Genomic DNA, 20,576 nt, shown 5'->3' with positions numbered 1-20,576 from the left:
TGTCTGTGCAGGGGGTAGTGTGCACATGACCACGTATAGGGTTGACATACAACTTTGCTTGTTGAAAGTGAGGATGACTTGAGGCACTTACTGATGAAGGTTGAAGAATACAGTCTGCAGTGTGGATTATGTCTCAATATAAAGAAAACAAAAATCCTCACAACTGGACCAATGAGCATCATCACAATAAATAGAGAGAAGATTGAGGTTGTCAAAGAATTCACGTTGCTTGGTTCTACAGTCGATGCCAATGGAAGCAGCAGTCAGGACATTAGACAACATGTAGCATTGGGAAAGTCAACCATGAAGGAACTGTTTCAAGTGTTGAGGAGCAAGGATGTCTCCTTGAGGACTAAGGTGCGCCTGACATAAGCCATGATATTTCCAGTCACCTCGTATGCATGTGAGAGCTGGACAATGAATAAGGAAGACCGAAAAAGAGTTGATGCTTTTGAGTTGTGGTGCTGGCGAAGAATGCTGAAAGTACCATGGACTGTTTTAAGAACTGATAGATCTGTCCTGGAGGAAGTGCACCTGAAATGCTCCTTGGAAGCGAGAATGGCCAGACTTTGTCTCACCTATTTTGGTCATGTCAGAAGGGACCATTCCCTGGAGAAAGATGTCATGCTTGGTAGGGTGGAGGGTCGACGAAAGAGGGGGAGGCCTTCAGGGAGATGGATTGACATGGTGGCTGCAATGATGGGCTCAAGTATAGCAGGGATCATGGAGCTGGTGCGGGATAGGGCAGTGTTTCGTTTGCTGTGCACGGGGTCGCTATGAGTCGGAAATGACTCGACGGCACCTAACAACAACAACAACATAGAGATTGATTTACTTCAAGGAATTGGCTCACACAATTGTGAGGTCTGGCAAGTCCGAAATCCATCAGTCAGGCAACTAGAAACTACTGCACAGTTACATCCTAAGCTCCTTGGGTCACATGAACAGAAAAGTGAGGTGAGAGTTCTGCCAAGATGGCTTTTTATAGTCTGGAGGCAGAACGCATCCTAGGGAAACTCCCTTTTTGTTTTTATGGTCTTTGGCTGGTTAAATTGTTATGTGACTTGTCATTACATCACATTATTGAAGTTAAACCTGTTTTATTTAAGGTGAACTGATTTACTCAAGTGTAGCTACTCCATAGTAATATTGTTGTTGTTGTTGTTTGCCGTCAAGTCGGCCCCGACTCATAGCGACCCCTCCTTGGGTTTTCGAGGCAGTATCATTACGGAAGTAGGATTACCCAACCTTCCTTCCGAGGAGTGGCTGGTGGGTTTGAACCTCCAGCCTTCTGGTGAGCAGTCAAGTGCCTTAGGCACTATACTACCAGAGCTCCTTAGTAATAACTGGACTAATAATGTTTAGCAAACATAGCCTAGCCAAGTTGACATATAAAATTAACCTCTAAAGGCGTGCTCTTGGAATCAACTTGGTTTCCAAAGCTGTAATCTTTATGGGAGCAGACCAAGTCTATATCCCATGGAGCTGCTGGTGGGTTCAAACTATCGACCTTTGGTTAGCAGGCAAGTGCTAACCACTGCATCCCAGGGCTCCTTTTTTGAAAAATAGGCAAACTTATTTTAGGTTTTGCCTTTTAGGCAAATTTTCCTTATTTCTTTTAAGTTTTAAACAGTTAATTATTTTAAAAGGGAATAGGTGTCTAAAGGGTTTTGATTTAGTGATTTAAAAAGAGTTTATTTTTGTCTTGGGACAATAAATATATAAATGGAAATAGATGTCAGACATATTTATAAACTGCTCTAGAGTTGAGCTGCCCTTCACTGAGTCTTAAAATACTCTTCTCCCCTTAGGCACAGCTCCAGATGTTCCGAGCTCAGTGGATGTTTGAGCTTGCTCCTGGCGTAGGCTCCAGCAGTTTAGAAACTCGACCTTGCAGAGGATCAAGAGGGTCTTTACTGAAAGCAGATACCAAAGGAAAGCAAGAACTGGCGAAAGAGGAAAAGTTAAGTATTATGAATATGGCTCCCTCAAAAGGATATCTACAGAAGTATATTTACTGAAAGTGGTAGCTGATAACAGCTCAGACTGTCTTACCAGCTGTAGCACTATCAGGGAGTCTGTGTAACCGTAACCTCCCCTGTAATAAATTTTACCCCCCACATAAAATTTTTAATTGGCATAAGTAAGTAACCATTGTAGTTGTTCTCTGGTAATGTGAGCACATAACTTGTAAAATAAAACAAATCTTTTCTCATGTGGAAGAATTTCGACAAGTATGTCAATTGATATACCTCCCCCTCTCTGCAGCTCCATCTCACTACTGTAGATGATAACACTACATCTGCCTGGGCTTTTTTCCTGTGGTGTACTGTCTTCATCTCTTCATCAAACTTCTGTTAGTTTATTGAGTCCTGAGAGTCATTTGGTCTCTAAAAGATTGATGCCTCTGAATAGATTAACCAGAGCCCAGAAAAGGGGGGAAAAAAAGTTCAGATATTAATACCTTTTCCAAAAGTTTTAACTTAATGAAATTATTTTGTTATGTTTTGAATTGAACATACAATGATCTCATTAATGTGTTACATTTCCTCATTTTGGAAAACTTTGAAAGTTCTTACACTGAAAAGATTGTGCACACTGTCCTGTTCACTTCTATCCTGGTACTTCTTGGTGTGAAATAGGCACAGGACACTTGCACTTTTCATTATTCTCCTATTCTGTAGAGATTAGCATCTTCACATCATGAGATCCAAGTATTTGTTTACAAGTAATTTGCCATTTAATAGGTGACATTACTGTGGTGTTTAAAAACTTCCACAGTTTCAATTTTTTATTTTGAAATAATTACAGATTCACAGGTATAAGGAAGACCCCTACACACTTTATCCAGCCTTTTCAATGGTAATACATACTTAACTGTAGTCAATATCGAAACCCAGAAATAGACATTTTTACAATCCATAAGGCTTATTCAGATTTCTCCACTCGTGCAAGCACCTGTGTGTGTGTGTGTGTGTGTGTAGTTCTAGGCAGTTTTATCAAGTATCACTTTGTAATCACACCAGAATCAAGATACAAAATTGTTGCATCACCTTAAATCTCCCTTGTGTCCATATACCTTTAGAGTTACATTCACCCTTCTCCCCCTACCACCCACTACCATCAAGTCATTTCTGACTCATAACGACTCTGTAGGGCAGAGTAGAACTGCCCAAGAGGGTTTCTGAGGCTGTAAATCTTTATGGAATAAGACCACCGCATCTTTCTCCCACAGAGAAACATGGTGGGTAGTGGGTTCAAACTGCCAGCCTTTTGTTTAGCAGCCAAATGTGTAAACCACTGTGCCATCAGAGCTCCTTTCCTAACCCCTGTTGTTGTTGTTATGTGCCATCGAGTCGGACCTGACTCATAGCGACCCCTCCTTGGGTTTCCGAGACAGTATCACTATGGAAGTAGATTGCCCCATCTTCCTTCCGAGGAGTGGCTGGTGGGTTTGGACAGCCAGCCTTCTGGTTAGCAGTCAAGTGCCTTAGGCACTATGCTACCAGAGCTCCCTTCCTAACCCCTAGCAACCACTAATCTGTCCTCCATCTCTATAAATTTGATATTCCAACACTGTTGTATAAATTAAATCATGTAATACAACCTTTTGAGGTTGACTTTTTTCCCATTCATCATAATTTGACATCTGTCCAGTTGTGTATATCAATAATTTGTTACTTTTTATTGCTGAATAGTTTTCCGTGATGTGGATGGACCCCCGTTTGTTTATCCATTAACTTACTGGAGTATATTTGGGTTGTTTACAGTTTGTGGCTATTACAAAAGAGCTACTATGAGCATTTCATGTATAGGTTTTTGCATGAAGCATAAGTTTTTGCTTCTCTGGGTTAAATGCACAATAATGCAGTTGCTGGGATGTGTGATAAGTACATGTTTGGTTTTAATAGAAACTGCCAAAATATTTTCCAAAGTGGCTGTACTGTTTTATGTTCCCACTAGCAATGTATGAGTGAGTAATTTCTCTGCATTTGGTGTTATCATTACTTAATTTCAGCTGATCTGGTGGATGAGTGGTAATATCTTGTTGTAGTTTTAGTTTGCATTTCCCTAATGGCTAATGATATTGCCCATCTTTTCACATGCTTCTTTACCATCTATAGCTTCTTTTTGAAATGTCAGTTCATGTCTTTTCTAATAGAATTGCTTGCTTTTTATTATTACACTCTAAGAGTTCTTTATATATTTTAGATAAAATACATACTGGATTTTTTTTTTGTTTGTTTTAGATACGTGGTTTGCAATATTTCCTCTCCGTTTATAGCTTGTCTTTTCCTTCTTTTAACTGGGTCTTTTGCAAAGCAAAAATTTTTAATTTTTATGTGGTCTAGTTTATCAGGTTTTCATTCTGTGAATTGTCCTTTTGGCATCATGTATTAGATAGAACACTTTGCCTAGTCCCAGTTCACAAAGGTTTTCTTCTGTGTTTTCTAAAACTGTTTCAAGTTTTACATTTGAATCCAGGATTCATTTTGAGAAGCTTAAGTCAAGACTCATGATCTTTTTTTTTTTTTTTTGCCTATGGATATCTAATTATTCTAGCACCATTTATTGAAGAGTCTGTCCTTCCACCATCCATAATCATTTTTAATACAGATTTTCAGATTATCCTTCATGCTTTGTTTTTGTAGGCACGAGAACTCTTCCTAAAAGCAGTAGAAGAAGAACAAAATGGAGCTCTCTATGAAGGTAAAAATGCAGCCCAGGATCATAGTGTTATATTTCTGAATAACAACTCTTTGTTGCTGAATAACTTTTTTTTTTTTTTTTTTAACTAGATTATATTTGGTATGTTCAGTCTCCCTATATTTGATTTTTTTTAAGCAAAAAATAGAAATTGTATTTCTGTGTAACTTGTCTCTCTCAAAAAAAAACCAATAATAATAATTCTTGGAAATACCATATTGGTAGGATGAATAAAAACTTTTTTTTGAAGTTTTAGCTTATTAACTCTTCATGAATAAAGCCTTAAAAATGTTGTCACTCATTGTAAAATAGGAAGTGATCCTTTTCCAGGGGAAAATTACTTCAGAGGAGGAAAGGAAAGGTTGAGGAATATGAAGGTGGTGGTGGTTGTTTTTTTTTTTTTTTTAAGTTCTAATTTACCTTTTTTAAGGAGTTCTGGTGGCTTAGTGGGTAAGGCATTTGGCTGCTAACCAGAAGGTTGGTAGTTCAAACCCTTCAGTTGTTCCATGGGAAAAAGATGAGGCAATCTACTTCTGTAAAGATTGACAAGCTGGGAAACCTCTCTGTCCTACAGGGTTGCTATGAGTCAGAATCGACTTGATGGCAGTAGGTTTGGTTTTTTTGGTTTATTTACATTTTACCAAAAGGAATACCCTTCAGCTTGAATTGTGTTTTTGATTGACCCTGTAGAAATAGGTAAGTAAATTAAGTGATAGAACTGTTTACTCTATTAGGTTTATAATTGTATTTTCTTTGGGTCAGTAAAGTTAATGATTATGGCATGGGAAAAAGGTGTATCCTTGAATCATTTAAAGAATGCCTCAGGATAGCATTTAGAATTACTCCATTTATTTACAAGTTTCTTGTAGGAAGAGTTTTACTTTCAGATTCTAAAAAGGCTCACTTGGTCAAGTCTCTTTGTAATCTTTATTAATTTATGACATTTCCATGTCGCTTTGTGTACAATGATGGTACCCAGAGTAATGGAACATGGCAGAATGTATGGAAGTGAATGTATCCAAAGGGAAAAACTAGTCAGCTTTTATAAGCCCCATGTTCTTCTGGTATAATGCTGCAGGGGAGATTATTATAGCTCTGAACCACTTGGCTAGGAGATTTATTTAAAAAAAAGAAAAGGGGTTTTAAAAGGGAGATACATAAAGCAGATGGGCTAAAGGAAGTTGAATTTGAAACATGCATTCCAAAAAACTCTTCTCTTTATTCCACCCAATAGGTAGCATTTGATTTTCCTCGAGTCTCCATCCTAGAAAGAAAAATTTGCTTAGAATTGTTTTTGTTGGGCTAAAGCAATTGCATTTTCAGAATCTGAAGAAAGGCAACTACATAGGATCACTTCTGAAAATACCTAAGAGGGTGAGGAAAAACATGGGAAGACTAAAAGAGTAAAATACAACATCTTAAGTTCCTATAGCATGTTAGTTTTAGAAAAAAGAAAGTTCAAAGCAGGAAGATTTAGAAATAAGTTTGTTCACTGAACTGTTAATTGCATTTAGAAAAAGGGAATTTGGCTGTTGTAAAGAGAATTACCAAATTAACCACAGTTAAAGTAGACAAAGGATATGATAAAACTGTGTGGTCATAGCTAATTTAGCTTTATTTCTTCTTTTAGCCATCAAGTTTTATCGTAGGGCTATGCAACTTGTACCTGATATAGAGTTCAAGATTACTTATACCCGGTCTCCAGATGGTGACGGCGTTGGAAACAGCTAGTGCGTATATAATTTGACAGACAGTAATGCATAGAGCTTGTTAAAGTTAAGCATCTTTGTCCTGTTGACTCTTAACATGATAGTAAGATGGTGCTAATTCTGTTAAGATATATAGTGTTTAGCATATCCTTGTTCATAAAGTTGTAGACAATTTTTAATTAGGGAAGTTTTAAGAATAAATACAGAATTACAAATTTTCAACAGATTCAACAAAAGATGATGGAGTTTGTAATACAAGCAATGATTATTAAAAAGAAATAAAGGACACATCTCAGCTTTCTGAAACCTTTTTAAAGTAGAAAATACTATAATTAAGCCTAAGTTAACAAAAATTAATAATAGTTTAACTTGGGTGATGAGTATATGGGGTTTCATTGCACTAGTGTATCTCCTTTTGTGTATGTTTGAGACTCCATAAAAAAGGAGCTTTTAATCTTTTTTTTAGGAAAATGTTGATCTATATATACTAAGGCTTTATTTATTAACGTATGTAGGTAGAATGTTATTAAAACTGTAACATTTGGTTAAAAGCCTAAGTACAGGATATAAACATTCCTAAAAGAAATCTTGTTTCATTGTATAGATGCCAATTGCATCAAAGTCATAAATAGCCATGATGATTTTCTACATAAAAAGATCAAGAGAACTTATGTTTAAGCCCATACTTATTTGGAGGACAATTACAAAATTGTTTTGGCCTAACTCTATACCCCTAAAAGCCCAATATGCAAATATTAGAAGGGAAGGGAGCCCTTGAATGCAAGGTTTCAAATAGCAATACATAGAAAAATAGTTTGGGTAATGAGGTAGTAGCTGTTATACATTACTATATTACCTTAAGGAGCCCTGGTGGTGCCATGGTTAAGCAGTTGGCTGCTAACCAGTAGGTCAGTGGTTTGAACCCACCAGCCATTCCATGGGAGAAAGATGTGGCAGTCTGCTTCTATAAAGATTACAGCCTCAGAAACCCTATGAGACAGTTCTACTTTGTCCTATAGGGTCACCATGAGATGGAATCAACGTGACAGTGGTGAGTTACGTTACCTTAGTTATGAAAGTGATTAAGAAAATTACATTTATTGACAATTTATGCTTGTTGCCAATATTTTTAAAATGTGTGTAGTATTAACACTTAAATTTTGGATAAGCCATATTCAAAACGTCCCAATGAAGTTAGTATTCCCTATTTGAACTTTTCAGCTAATGATATGGTCACCAAATTAGATTTAACCCTATGAGGATAGGTCATACTCCAAATGAATCATTTGGGCTTTTGTTAAGCCTTGTTTAATTTTTAAGTAGTGTCACTCTTAGCTGATTTTATAAATAGGTGCCAGGTGCTGTTAAGATAGCTTGTACCAAAACATTAAAGAAGCATTTCTTTTCACTGCTATCCCTTTATATAAACGCAAATGCTGTGAAAGTTCTTTAAAGATATGATTTTTTTTCTTATCAGATCTGGTAAATCCTAAAAGTTTCTTTGACTTCTTCTGTAAAATGTTTGTAGAATGCCATAGAGTTCATCTGGCATCAACAAAACTGGCCCTTCTATTATGAAAAGCCCCTCCTGGTTTTCTATTATTCTCATCCAGGTTTAAGTTTGATAACCTTTATACTTAACTCTCAAAAAAGTGGGAACATTTTCTAGGACTTAGACTTTTGTTTATACTGGTAGATTATCTGTGGACCTTGTTAAGATTTTTCAGATTAATATATTTTTTCTCTCTAAAGATAGGGTGTTAAAGAATATCTATTTGTAATATCAGTTACAAATCACTGGTATGTAAATACCTCAAGTGACACATGTACATTTGATGTGTTTCCAACTAGAATGAATAAAGTTCAACAGGATTTATCCTAGTAAGATTTTTAGAATCATTTGAAATTACCTTTTTCACTATCTCATTAAATGTCTTCTTTATAATAAAACTAATTAGTTAAATCTCAATAGCACACTCTCTTTAGGTAGTAATTAAAATTTCTTAATCTCTTTTCTTCAAAAAACCTGGCATCATACTTCCTTGCAAGGCAGGGTAGACATATCATTATCAAATAATAATAAAGTTTAAAATTATAGTAAGAAAGTCTGCTTTTAGATAACTTTTTTCCAAAACGGTTTTGAAAGTTTCAAAGCTGTATGTTACTGGACTGAGGCACTTAATTTATTCACTACCCATTTTTTTTCAGCATGGAAGATAATGATGATGATAACAAGATGGCAGATCTCTTGTCCTACTTCCAGCAGCAGCTCACATTTCAGGAGTCTATGCTCAAACTGTGTCAGCCAGAACTTGAAAGCAGTCAGACTCATGTATCAGGTTTGAATTCTTGGTGATTATAACTCAGTGAGAAGTACTTCAACCTTGGATTTAAATTGTTCAGACTTACCAGGTCAGATTATTTGCCAGATGATTGCTGCTCTAGTTGACACTGTGGTGGGAGACCTTGTTATAATTGCTATTTGTATAAATAAATAAGCTTTTTAAAATCTGAAGTGGAGCAGAATTTGTAGTGAAGTTGGTCATGGATGCCATTCTTTTTTCAGTTGAAATAAGACGGTGAATCTGAGTTGCTAAGGTAGACCTAAGAAATTTGGAGAATCGTGTCATACGGCATTTCAGGCTAGTTGGATAGTAAGTCTCGAGAGGATGATTGTTTATAAAAATGAATGTATTTTCTTTTCATATGTTAAATATTAATTAGTTATGGGCTTTTAAGAATTAGAGGACAATTCACAACTTTTCAAGAGATGAAAATGAGTTTTTAGTGTTAAAAAATGAGATATGGATCACACACAAATATATATTAGATAATTTTCTAATATTTATTTAAATATATCTTGATAGTAAAATGATCTTCAGAGGAAAAGGGGTTCTTTGTAAAAATAGCTTCCTGTTCTGTACTAAATAAAAACAGTTATTTATGTGTTCGTATTACAAACCATTATTACTGCTGGGTAGTACATTCATGCTGTAGCTCAGAGCAGCACTGAGGATGTGATTTATAAATTTCTAGAAATGCATACAGGCATCATCACTGAGAACATGGCTGTTACAGTATCTTGCCTTATAGGAGAGTCACTGGAAGGATGGTTTTCTTTTGCAGTGCTGCCGATGGAGGTCCTGATGTACATCTTCCGATGGGTGGTGTCCAGTGACTTAGACCTCAGATCGTTAGAGCAGTTGTCACTGGTGTGCAGAGGATTCTATATCTGTGCCAGGTATTTAACTTTTGTAAACAACTCAGACAGTGATGGAAAAAAGGATTATGGTATTTTGTTAAAGAGCCTGATTGATGTTCTGGATAAAAGTTTACAATGAACAGAGTTTTGCTAAGCTGTACTTATTGTCTTGAACAGTTTAGCATTTAAAGGCTAGAGTGCACTGGGTTTACAGAGTATAGAATAAAAGGAACATAAGGTATTCTTTTAGGAGCTCTGGTAGCGTGGTGCCTAAGGTACTTGAGTGCTAACCAGAAGGCTGTCAGTTCATACCCACCAGCCACTCCTCAGAAGGAAGGTCAGGCAATCTACTTCCATAGTGATACTGCCTCAGAAACCCAAGGAGGGGTCTCTATGAGTTGGGTCTGGCTCGACATCATGTAACAACAACAAAGACAACAAAGTATTTTTTATCCAAAATAGATTTAGTGACTTACACTTCTTTCATGGGATAGTTTGCATGCTTAGTGACTTATACTCCTTTCATGGGATAGTTTGCATGCTAGCATTGCCAGTTTGGAAAAAGGATTACATTTGAAAAATATATAAAATAGATACTCAGGTCATTTTTACAGTAAGTCTAAATCCATTAAGTAGTAATGATTTAAATTTAGATTGCACTAGAATTTTCCTTTGGCCCATTAAAAGTTATCCTATACTCTTGAAGTCTTACTATCTGAGGACTAATCATAGCTTAGTTTAAAATCATTTGAGACTGACAGTCTTTCATGGTTTTCTTACATATAAATATATACTTAGTCTTTAGGATCTATAATTTTGCATATAGTATTTGAATTTAAAAAAAAAAATTCAGATGAATGATTTTAGGTAATCTAATTTCATTTGGAGTCTTGTATTTGGGGTAAAACACTTGAATTGCTGCAAGTTGAATCCTTTGTATTTTTGTGATTCTGTATGTTATTTTATGTAATAGGTACCTAGTAAGCCCTGAGTGGATTGCCACCAACCTATTGAAATAAGGGTCTCTGGCATTATACTCCTTTAACTTCACATAAGAAAACATTGTAAGCGAGGAATTAAGAAAGCATATTTTCAGTGATGAAACTTCTATGTCATCATAAAATAAAGTAATTATTAAAAGAATAAAATGTTCTCAATGCCTTACATATTTAGGAGTGGGATTGTGTTTTGTTGCAGTCTGGTGCCATATAAGTAGTTTTGACTTTAATACTGATTGCTTCAAGTGGTTTAAAAAAAAAAACAAACCAAACTCACTGCCGTTGAGCCAGTTTTGACTCATAGCAACCCCACCTTGGGTTTCCAAGGTGGTATCACTATGAAAGTAGATTGCCCAGCCTTTCTTCTGAGGAGTGGCTGGTGGGTTTGAACCACCAGTCTTCTGGTTAGCAGTCAATGCCTTATGTACTATACCACCAGAGCTTCAAACAGTAGCTGGAGTTAATTTTTTTTTTTAACCTATATCTGAATCATGTTGATTTTCAATACATTTTTTACTTAAGGTTTTTGCAGTAATCTCATAAGAAAGTCTTGTCAGTGCTACTTACCTCCAGTCTGATGATTTCACCACTTCTATAACTTCTATAACTGCCATCCCGTTCCATCCACCGTTATGTCTGGTCTGCACTGATGTCCTACATTTTCTCCTGGTTCCATTCTTACACCCCTAGAGCACAGTCTCCATAAACCACTAGAGTGATCTTTTCAAAATATAAATCAGACTATTTCACTCTGTCTTAGTTATCTAGTGCTGCTGTAACAGAAGTACCATAAAAAGGGTGGCTTTAGCAAATAGAAGTTTATTTTCTCGAAGTTTAGGAGGCTAGAAGTCTGGCTTCAGAGCTCCAACTCTAGGGGAAGGATTTCCCTCTCTCTTGGCTGTAAAGTAAGGTCCTTGTCTCTTCAGCTTGTGCTTTCTGGTTCCTTGTAGAGCTCCATGTGTCTTGGCATCTGTCTTACCCCTTCTCCCTTCTGCTCACTGGTTTAATCTCTCTCATATCACAAAACTGATGCTGTCACATTAACATAACAAAGATAATCCATTCCTAAATGGTATTATAACCACAGGCATAGAGGCTAGGATTTACAACACATATTTTTGGACACAGTTCAACCCATGACATATTCTTATGCATGCTACACACCAAGCACGCTATGCAAAACCCTCCAGCTGCATCCATCCCGTTTAAAGTAATGGCCAGTCTTGCCAGTGGTCTGCAAGATACTACATGTCTCCTGCTCCTTACTATTTCAAATCCTGTTGTCTACCCTTCACATTTCTCACTTTGCTGCAGCCATGAGCTCCTTCTTGTTCTTTATTGAGCTTGCCAGTCACAGTTCCTCCAGTTTAAGTTCCTTTAAGCGCCTTAAACTGTGGCTGTGGTTTTTGCCACTGTACCCTTCCCCATCACTATGGTCACTTTCCCAGAAAGCCCTTACTGGCTGCCCTATCTGAGATAGTCTCTTTACCCAGCAGCAGCAATCACTGTCCACTTACCTTGCTTTGTCTGTCTCTGTGTGTGTGTGTTTGCACCAAGCATGCTATGCAAAGCTTTTCTGTTTCTTTCTTGTCTTGTTTTTCTTTTGTTTTCCCTTCAGTAACAGAGCAGGGCTTTTGCCTCGTTGATCAGTGTAATATTTCCAGTGCCCAGAACAACACCTGGCAGGTGCTCAACAAATGTTGTCAGGTACCATCAAGTCAGTTTCAACTCTTAGAGACCTCATGCGCAATGGAATGAAACAGTGCTGGTCCTGCACCATCCTCACAGTCATTAGTGTGCTTGAGCACACTGCTGCAGCCACCACGTCAGTCTGTCTTGTTGAAGGTCTTGCTCTTTTTTGCTGACCTTCTACTTTACCAAGCATGGTATCCTTCTCCAGGGATCGATCCGTTCTGACAACATGTCCAAAGCATAACAGGCAAAATCTTGCCATCCTTGCTTCTAAGGAGCATTCTGGCTGTACTTCCTCCAAGGCAGATTTGTTCATTCTTGCAGTCCATGGTACATTCCGTATTCTTTGCTAACGCCACAATTCAAAAGTATCAACTTTTCTTTGGTTTCCTTATACATTGTCCAGCTTTCAAATGTGTATGAGGCAATTGAAAATACCATTGCTTGGGTTAGGTGCACTTTAGTCTTCAAAGTGACACCTTTGCTCTTTAACACTTTAAAGAGGTTTTTTGCAGCAGATTTGCCCAGTGTGATATGATACTTGATGTCTTGATTGCTGCGTCCATGGGTGTTGATGTGGAGCCAAGTAAAATGAAATCCTTGACAACTTCGTCTTTTCTCCATTTATCATGCTGCTGCTGATTGATCCTGTTGTGAGGATTTTTGTTTTCTTTATGTTGAGATGTAATCCATACTGAAGGCTATAGGTTTTGATCTTCATGAGTAAGAGCTTCAAGTCTTCACTTCCAACCAACAAGATTTTGTCATCTGCATATCACAGGTTGTTAATGAGTCTTCCTTTAGTCCTAATGCTGTGTTGTTATTGTCCAGCTTCTTGGATTATTTGTTCAGCATGTAAATTGAATAAGTATGGTAAAAGGATATAACTCTTCACACACAGTGTTCCTGATATTAAACCATGCAGTATCCCCTTGTTCTGTTTGAACAGCTGCCTCTTTGTCTGTGCACAGGTTCCTTATGAGCACAGTTAAGTGTTCTGGAATTCCCATTCTTCTCTATGTTATCCATAAGTTGTTATGATCCACACAGTTGATTGCCTTTGCCACCACAGTCCAACAAAATGACAGTCAAGTGGTGGGCTCAACAAATACTTGCTAAGTAAAAGATGACTGATAGAAATATTTTTTATGTCTGCATACAAGGACTTATCCTCTTATGTGCATATGGATGTGCTTTTATTACCTAGAGACCCTGAAATATGGCGTTTGGCCTGCTTGAAAGTCTGGGGCAGAAGCTGTATTAAACTTGCTCCATATACATCCTGGAGAGAGATGTTTTTAGAAAGACCTCGTGTTCGATTTGATGGTAAGTTGAGAAATAATGATCTGTAATGCTGATTTTGATAAATAACACAATTTCTATGTTTTATAGACTTTAGTGATAACATTTAGGGGAAACCACAATAAGAGTAAAACTAGAAGCGTATGATTGCCATTTTAAAAGGTTTTTTTTTTTTATTAGAGTCTCGTTTTTTAAAAATCCCTTTCTTTTCTCTAGGAGTCTATATCAGCAAAACAACATACATTCGCCAAGGAGAACAGTCGCTTGATGGTTTCTATAGAGCCTGGCACCAAGTGGACTATTACAGGTACAACTGTAGTAAACTGAGTGAGTGAAAAATTCTCTCTCCAAGTATTAGTTAACCTTTGTTCTTTGTTCCTCTTGCATTCATCTGTAAAATGGCTCTCAATGTTTTTATCATAGGAATTGCACTCAAAGAACTAAGGCTAATATAAATAATTCCTCATAGCCTCTAAATTTTAAGAAATATTTTGCATTTTAGAGTTCTTGTTTTTGTCATTTACCTTTTCAAGTAACATACAAGGTTTTATTTATCCTTGTTACTCTTGTTAGGTGCTGTTGAGTTGCTTCTGACTCATAGCAGCCCCATGTACAACAGAATGAAAAAACTGCCCTGTCCTGCACCATCCTCACAATCCTTGCTCTGTTTGAGCCCATTGTTGGCAGCCACTACGTCAGTCCATCTCATTGAGCATCTTCCCCTTTTTCACTGACCCTCTGCTTTGCCAGGCATGATGTCCTTCCCCAGGGACGGGTGCCTTCTGACAGCATGACCAAAGTACATGAGATGAAGTCTTTGGATCCCAGTAAAATGAAATCCCCGACTTCAGTCTTTTCTCCATTGAATAAGTATGGTGAAAAGAAACAACCTTGAACCTTTCCTGATTTTAAATCGTGTAGTATCTCCTTGAATTCAGCCTTATTCATTAAATATTACTGTTACTGAGAAATAAGTAGAGGGTTTTTTTTTAATCACTGTGTGTTATTATTAAAGCTCACTTTTGTTTGACATTAATTAATGCTTTGGGGAAAACACAGATCTTTAATAGAACAGTATTTAATTTATTTTTATTTTTATTCAGTGAAGGAAACTAAAAGTCAACAGTTCCCTTGAAGAAAGATGATCAAATGTCTTTAGTTCTTTATTGCCAACCTCACAGTTCGTCAGTCACATTTGTTTTAATGATGTTTTGCTAGTTCTTTGACCCTTGGTATTTCTATTTTCACTGACTTTCTACTTTACCAAGCATGATATCCCTTCTCCAGGGACTGGTCCCTTCTGACAGCATGACCAGAGTACATAAGATGAAGTCTGTGGATCCCAGTAAAATGAAATCCATATACCATTTTGATTCTACAGTTATGAATACATTTAGGTATTGATAAATGAGGACATGCTTTATACTGTATGTGTGTGGTGGTTTTTGGTGTTCTCTTTCTTTTTATATAGGTATATAAGATTCTTTCCTGATGGCCATGTGATGATGTTAACAACCCCTGAGGAGCCTCAGTCCATTGTTCCTCGTTTAAGAACTAGAAATACTAGGTATTATTTTTCTGTAGCTTTCTATTCAGTCCACATTTTATATGGTTACTTGCAGGCTAATGTAGCCCAATGCTGCTCTGATTTAATACTGAATGACTGAAAAAGCAATGTTGGGGGCACTTGTTGAAAATAAAGATACATGGGCTTCTCCATAGAGATTCTACTTTGGAAGATATTTGCAGCCATAGAATCTGTATTGTGTGCTCACATCCTAGCTATTCTTTTTAGGAGAGTTGAGTAAACACTGTTACAGTCCATTACTTAAATCTGTAGAACTGCTTAAAACCAAACTCACTGCCATTGAGTTGTTTCTGACTCAATAGCAACCCCCATTGGGTTTCTGAGGAAATGTGTTTTTTCTGTTTCAGAACTGATGCAATTCTACTGGGCCATTATCGTTTGTCACAGGATGCAGACAATCAGACCAAAGTATTTGCTGTGATAACTAAGAAAAAAGAAGAAGTGAGTATGCTATTCTCTTCTTAATTTAATACTCTGTTCATTTAAGCATCCTTGATTAGAAAAGATTGGGAAAAAAAGAAAAACTTCATGATTTATACTTTGCACAAATATATGTTGACTTATCTCTGAAGAGAGCTGGGGGTTGTCTGAACTGTGGTTATTTTCATTACTGCATTAAGTTACTTATTTTTCACTAAAGCATTTCCTTTTCTGGCTCAGTTTTTTTAATCCGTGAAAATGTAAAACCGCAATTTCCTATATAGTAACTAGTAAAATTATTCAGTTAATTTTTTTTGTTGTTGTTGCTCCTATGTAGAATCATAAAGGATTTCCCTCCTAAATTAGCTCGTATAAATAATTATTTCATAAGTATATTCTTACGGAGAACTTCAATTTCTACAGAAAATAAGCTAAAGTAAGATAATTTTTTTCCTTCCTGTTTTTACCAGGAAGAAAATGCTAAAAAATATGGTTACTGATATTATTACATCCTTGAGTTCATTAAATGCTCTTAACAGATTAAGGGCCATATTTTATTTCATAACTTGTCTCCATGTATATTTTTCCAGTCATGGTTAAAAGTTGTCATATATATACCCAGTAAATCAGTTGTGAGGTAGTTGATGTAAATAAGTGCCCATTGCTACTATATAGTACGGTTCTTGTTCTCTTTTTTTTTTTAAAGATATTTCCCTTAAACTCCCCTCTAGCATCATGTATGTCGAGGTAGTTAGGGCAGGCTTTCATCTATGAGTCCTACCGCCTTGCAGCCATCTGTTGCTGCTTTCTCTGCCTCTCTAGGGTAGGCTCTTAGACTCTGAGGCAGCAGTCTGATTGGCAGAGATAGTCGCTGTGACTGTGGCCTTGGCCATGTGTTTCCTAAGATCAGAATTGGGGAAATGGTGAGGCACTAGCTGTGTAGGTTTTATCTAATACTACAAAGTTGAGGAACTCCCATGTAGACTACCAGTTTCCTCTCCAAAATAAGATACAATGAAACCAACCATAGTATTTACACTTTTATATTTTCAGCAATACTGTTTGCAGAAATGTGACACTGATGAACCTTTTCACATCTGTTTCTATCTAATTGCTTGTTTTACTGTTATTTCAAAAGATAAATTAGTACTCTGCTTTTGCTGCAGCTTCCACAAATGTATTACTTTCACTCTTTAAAAAAAAAAAAAAAAAAACTTTCCTAATAAAATGAAGTAGTAGTCTTAGAGTTAGAATACAGAAGTTTCAGTTCCCAGCTCTGCTACCAATTGCTATGTAACTTTGGTTAACTCCTTTGACCTCCTTGGGTCGTAAATGGAAATGTGATCACGTTTAACATGTGAGTGGCTGTGATGATTAATTGAGATGACAGTGATGGGGGAAATCCTTAAATTTGTAGAGTACTGCACATTTTTCAAGGCACTTTGCTGCACATTCTCATTTGATACCCAAGGCAACTCTTCAACTGTGTGCAGATATTACTGTTAGCGTCAATCTCATGCAGGCAAGATTCACTAGAGCTTAGGAACCTTTTCTTTTACAGAAACCACTCGACTACAAATATAGGTATTTTCGTCGTGTCCCTGTACAAGAAGCAGAACAGAGTTTTCATGTGGGGCTACAGCTGTGTTCCAGTGGTCACCAGAGGTTCAACAAACTCATCTGGATACATCATTCTTGTCATGTTACCTACAAGTAAGTGAATATGCTAAACAATGCCAAGGTTACAAGAATAAATGTGTACTTCATTCACATCAGGCTTAGGAAATGCTCAGATATGATTTGAATTCCTTGGCGTCAGCATTGCATCACAAGCAAAGCAGTGCCACTACAAACCAAAAACAATGGCCAAAGTGAAAAAGACGATAAGCATGGGTGAGGAAATGAAGCAGCTGGACCTCACACAGTGCCAAAGAGATTGTGAGTGGGGTACAACCACTTTGGAAATGAAAATAAACTCATAAAATTATTCCATGAGTGGAATGGTACTAGTCAACTCTAAGCTGTCCATGCATTGCTTATTCATTGATTTATTATTCAAGGCAGGTTTAAAATACCAGATCATTTTTCTTCTTTAGCATTTCAATCTTAAGATTTTCACTTTATTACCACTTGATGTAGCCTCAGGGATTGTACACTGACTTTAATAAATTTATAATTAGGAAAGCAAATATGATAAAAATGTAACCTCATATATTCCAAAACCAAATATATTACTACATGTCCTTTTTCAAACCCTTTGATCCTGAGATTGGGTTCACCTGTATGGAATAATAACTGAGGAGTGTGTATGAGAAAGGAGCAGTAGAGAATTATTAAGTTAATTTAATTAAATTAAAATAAAAAATTAATTTCGGCAGTGAAACACCTGTTAGCATGGCTACTGAAGTTAGCTGTAGTTAGGTTTAAAAGTTGATTGGTGTTTGGCTAAGACTGTTCCAATTGGACCCAGAATTCTGAGTGACAGGTTTTGAGGTCAGCTTCTGTTAACCTACTTCACAACCTTGAACACATGGTTGAAAACTTTCTTGGTCACGTTTCTACCATACAAATAACTTTACCCCATTCACTCGGAAGGTCCTGACATCTGAGAAGAACAGTTTTCTTTCTTTTCAGGCTTGCCTGCCAGTCTTACTGTCTCCTTTTTGTTTCTCTCTGGTGCAATGGAATTTTTTTTCCCTTTTTAAAGAAAGAAACTAAACTCAGAAGTACAACAGAGCAAATGGATGATAGCTGGAGCTAATGTGTCACACCTTAGAAGAGCAACACATCATTGTGTTCTAAGAGAAAAAAGGACATTATGATAAGGCATCATTGTAGCTGCTGGTGATGGCGTTGACTTCCTTCTACTTCCTTCTAATACTCATAAAATTATTTGAATTTTCAGCATTTGTTTATTTCTCCTTATTTGGGAAAAAGTTTAAATAAAACACTGATAGTATAATTTGACACCTGCTTTTCCACTGCCTGTCATGCTGTTGATCATGTGACTATGAAATTATTAAACTCTAGTCTCAGAATAGAATAAGGAGTATTGGTGCCACGATGGTTAAGCGCTCGGCTGCTAATTGAAAGGTCAGCGGTTCGAGTTTATCAGCCACTACATGGGAGAAAAATGTGACTGTCTGCTTCTATAAAGATTACAGTCTTAGAAACCCTTTGGGGCTGTTCTACTCTGTTTTATATAGGGTCGCTATGAGTCTGTATCAATTCAACGCCAATGGGTTTTTTTATTCTAGGAATATAGTTGGTATAGTCTTTGAAACACGTTTTGGTAAGGGTCTTAAAAATGTCTATAAACTTTAACTTAGTAATTCCACCTTCAACAGTCTGTTTGGAGGACAATTTCAATTGCCAAATACTGGAAGCAACGTAACTCAAAGAAATAGTGAAAATAGTAAGTAGACTGTGGTACAAGCAGGCAGTGAAATATTTTTCATGTCTGAAGAATATTTAATGATATGGAGATATGCACATGGTATAATGGTAAATGAGAAAAGCAGAGTTACAGAGCAACATTTCAGTCAGAAAGCTGGATAAGAGATGAGGTGCTAGGACAAAACAAACACTAAAAGTATTTCGTGTGGCTGTATGGTGATGGGATTATGAGCGGCTTTTCTTTAGAAGGAGCTCCTAGGTGATGCAGCCACTTGAGCACTCATCCGCTAACTGGAAGGTTGGAGGTTCAGTTCCACCCAGAGGTGCCTCATACAGAAGGCCTGGTAATGCTTCTGAAAAATTAGCTGTTGAAAACCCTGTGGGACACAATTCTAATATGACACAAATGGGGTTGCCATCAATTGGAATAGACTCAGTGGGAACTGGTTTTTTTTTTTATTTCTTTATAAATTTTCTATTACTTTTTTTTTTTTTTTTTTTTTTAACAACATACCTGTATTATTTAGGATTTACTGAGATAATTAAAAATCAAAAAGACTAAAGCGTAAAATAATGTGGCCCCACAAACAAAATTGTGAAAGGATTTTCAGTAACTAGAAATTTCTGTGTAACTAGTCCTTTTTGTGCTTTCATTCCAGATCAACTGGGGAGACGGCAGTCACTGCTTTTGAGATTGACAAGATGTACACCCCCTTGTTCTTCGCCAGAGTGAGAAGCTACACTGCTTTCTCAGAGAGGCCTCTGTAGAGCTTCATGTCCATTCCTCTGTTACTGTTGCATGAATAAAAGTATAGAGAGCAAAAGAGCACTTAAGTTATAAATGTACATATGTATGTATATATATATGGAATTGGAACTTATTTTAAATTGTTGAGGTTCTTTTAAGAAGAATATAAATTGATTATTTTTTTTATTTAAAGGGACAGTTAATTTTTGGGTATTCTGTTTTCAAATTAAGAGTATAAGTTGTTTAAGCACATTTATGTTGTGGGAAACCTTAATAGGGGGTGCAAATCCTATTGTTTTTTCAAGCAGATATAGGAGCAGATTTCTGTCAAGTAAGTTGTCTTCTGCCTGATGATCATCCTGATATTTCGCTGCGTCAGGGAAGAGCTCCACTGGATATGCATTTATCTCACGCATGACACTGTGCACTCAAGGCTCAAAATGTGAAAAACTGTTCAGCATTTGTTTAAAACTTTTGACCAATAAAGATCATAAATAAATGTTTTCTTTCAAGAAAATGTGTTTGGGTAGCCTTTTAAAAATGTCAGAATAGTTAATAGATAAAACAGCACTAAGGTAGCCAGGGAAGGCTTAATACTCATTACTTCTGCCATCATTGGTCCTTATATGCAGCTACACACTACAGATACCTGCACTCCAACCTCGCCTAGGCATCTTGTGTGTGGCATTAAGCAGGAAAGAGTGAAGCCCTCAGGACAAGATCTCTTTAGCAAGATCAACTACCTGACTTTCACTTATGTTTGGAAAAGAACAGGATTGTATAAACCCTGGCCCACGCTAATTAACCAGAATGA

The 20,576-nt window shown here is 36.8% G+C and overlaps 1 protein-coding gene across 1 annotated transcript in view; it reads left to right on the top strand.

Moving 5' to 3' along the window:
• Positions 1–19,782, top strand: part of FBXO9 (F-box protein 9) — a 32,309-nt gene extending 12,527 nt beyond the window's left edge. Inside the window, exons 3-12 of the mRNA XM_007936277.1 lie at positions 4,653–4,710; positions 5,398–5,403; positions 6,338–6,437; positions 8,625–8,755; positions 9,510–9,657; positions 13,516–13,634; positions 13,827–13,917; positions 15,546–15,639; positions 17,180–17,331; positions 19,674–19,782. Coding sequence (XP_007934468.1) covers positions 4,653–4,710; positions 5,398–5,403; positions 6,338–6,437; positions 8,625–8,755; positions 9,510–9,657; positions 13,516–13,634; positions 13,827–13,917; positions 15,546–15,639; positions 17,180–17,331; positions 19,674–19,782 — 1,008 coding nt within the window. The remainder of the gene's footprint in view (positions 1–4,652; positions 4,711–5,397; positions 5,404–6,337; positions 6,438–8,624; positions 8,756–9,509; positions 9,658–13,515; positions 13,635–13,826; positions 13,918–15,545; positions 15,640–17,179; positions 17,332–19,673) is intronic.
• The last annotated feature ends 794 nt before the right edge of the window (positions 19,783–20,576 follow it).

Source organism: Orycteropus afer, unplaced genomic scaffold, assembly GCF_000298275.1.
Source record: "Orycteropus afer afer isolate SDZICR_OR568_19922 unplaced genomic scaffold, OryAfe1.0 scaffold00034, whole genome shotgun sequence".
Lineage (NCBI taxonomy): Eukaryota > Metazoa > Chordata > Mammalia > Tubulidentata > Orycteropodidae > Orycteropus > Orycteropus afer.
This window is presented reverse-complemented; position numbering and strand designations above follow the sequence as displayed.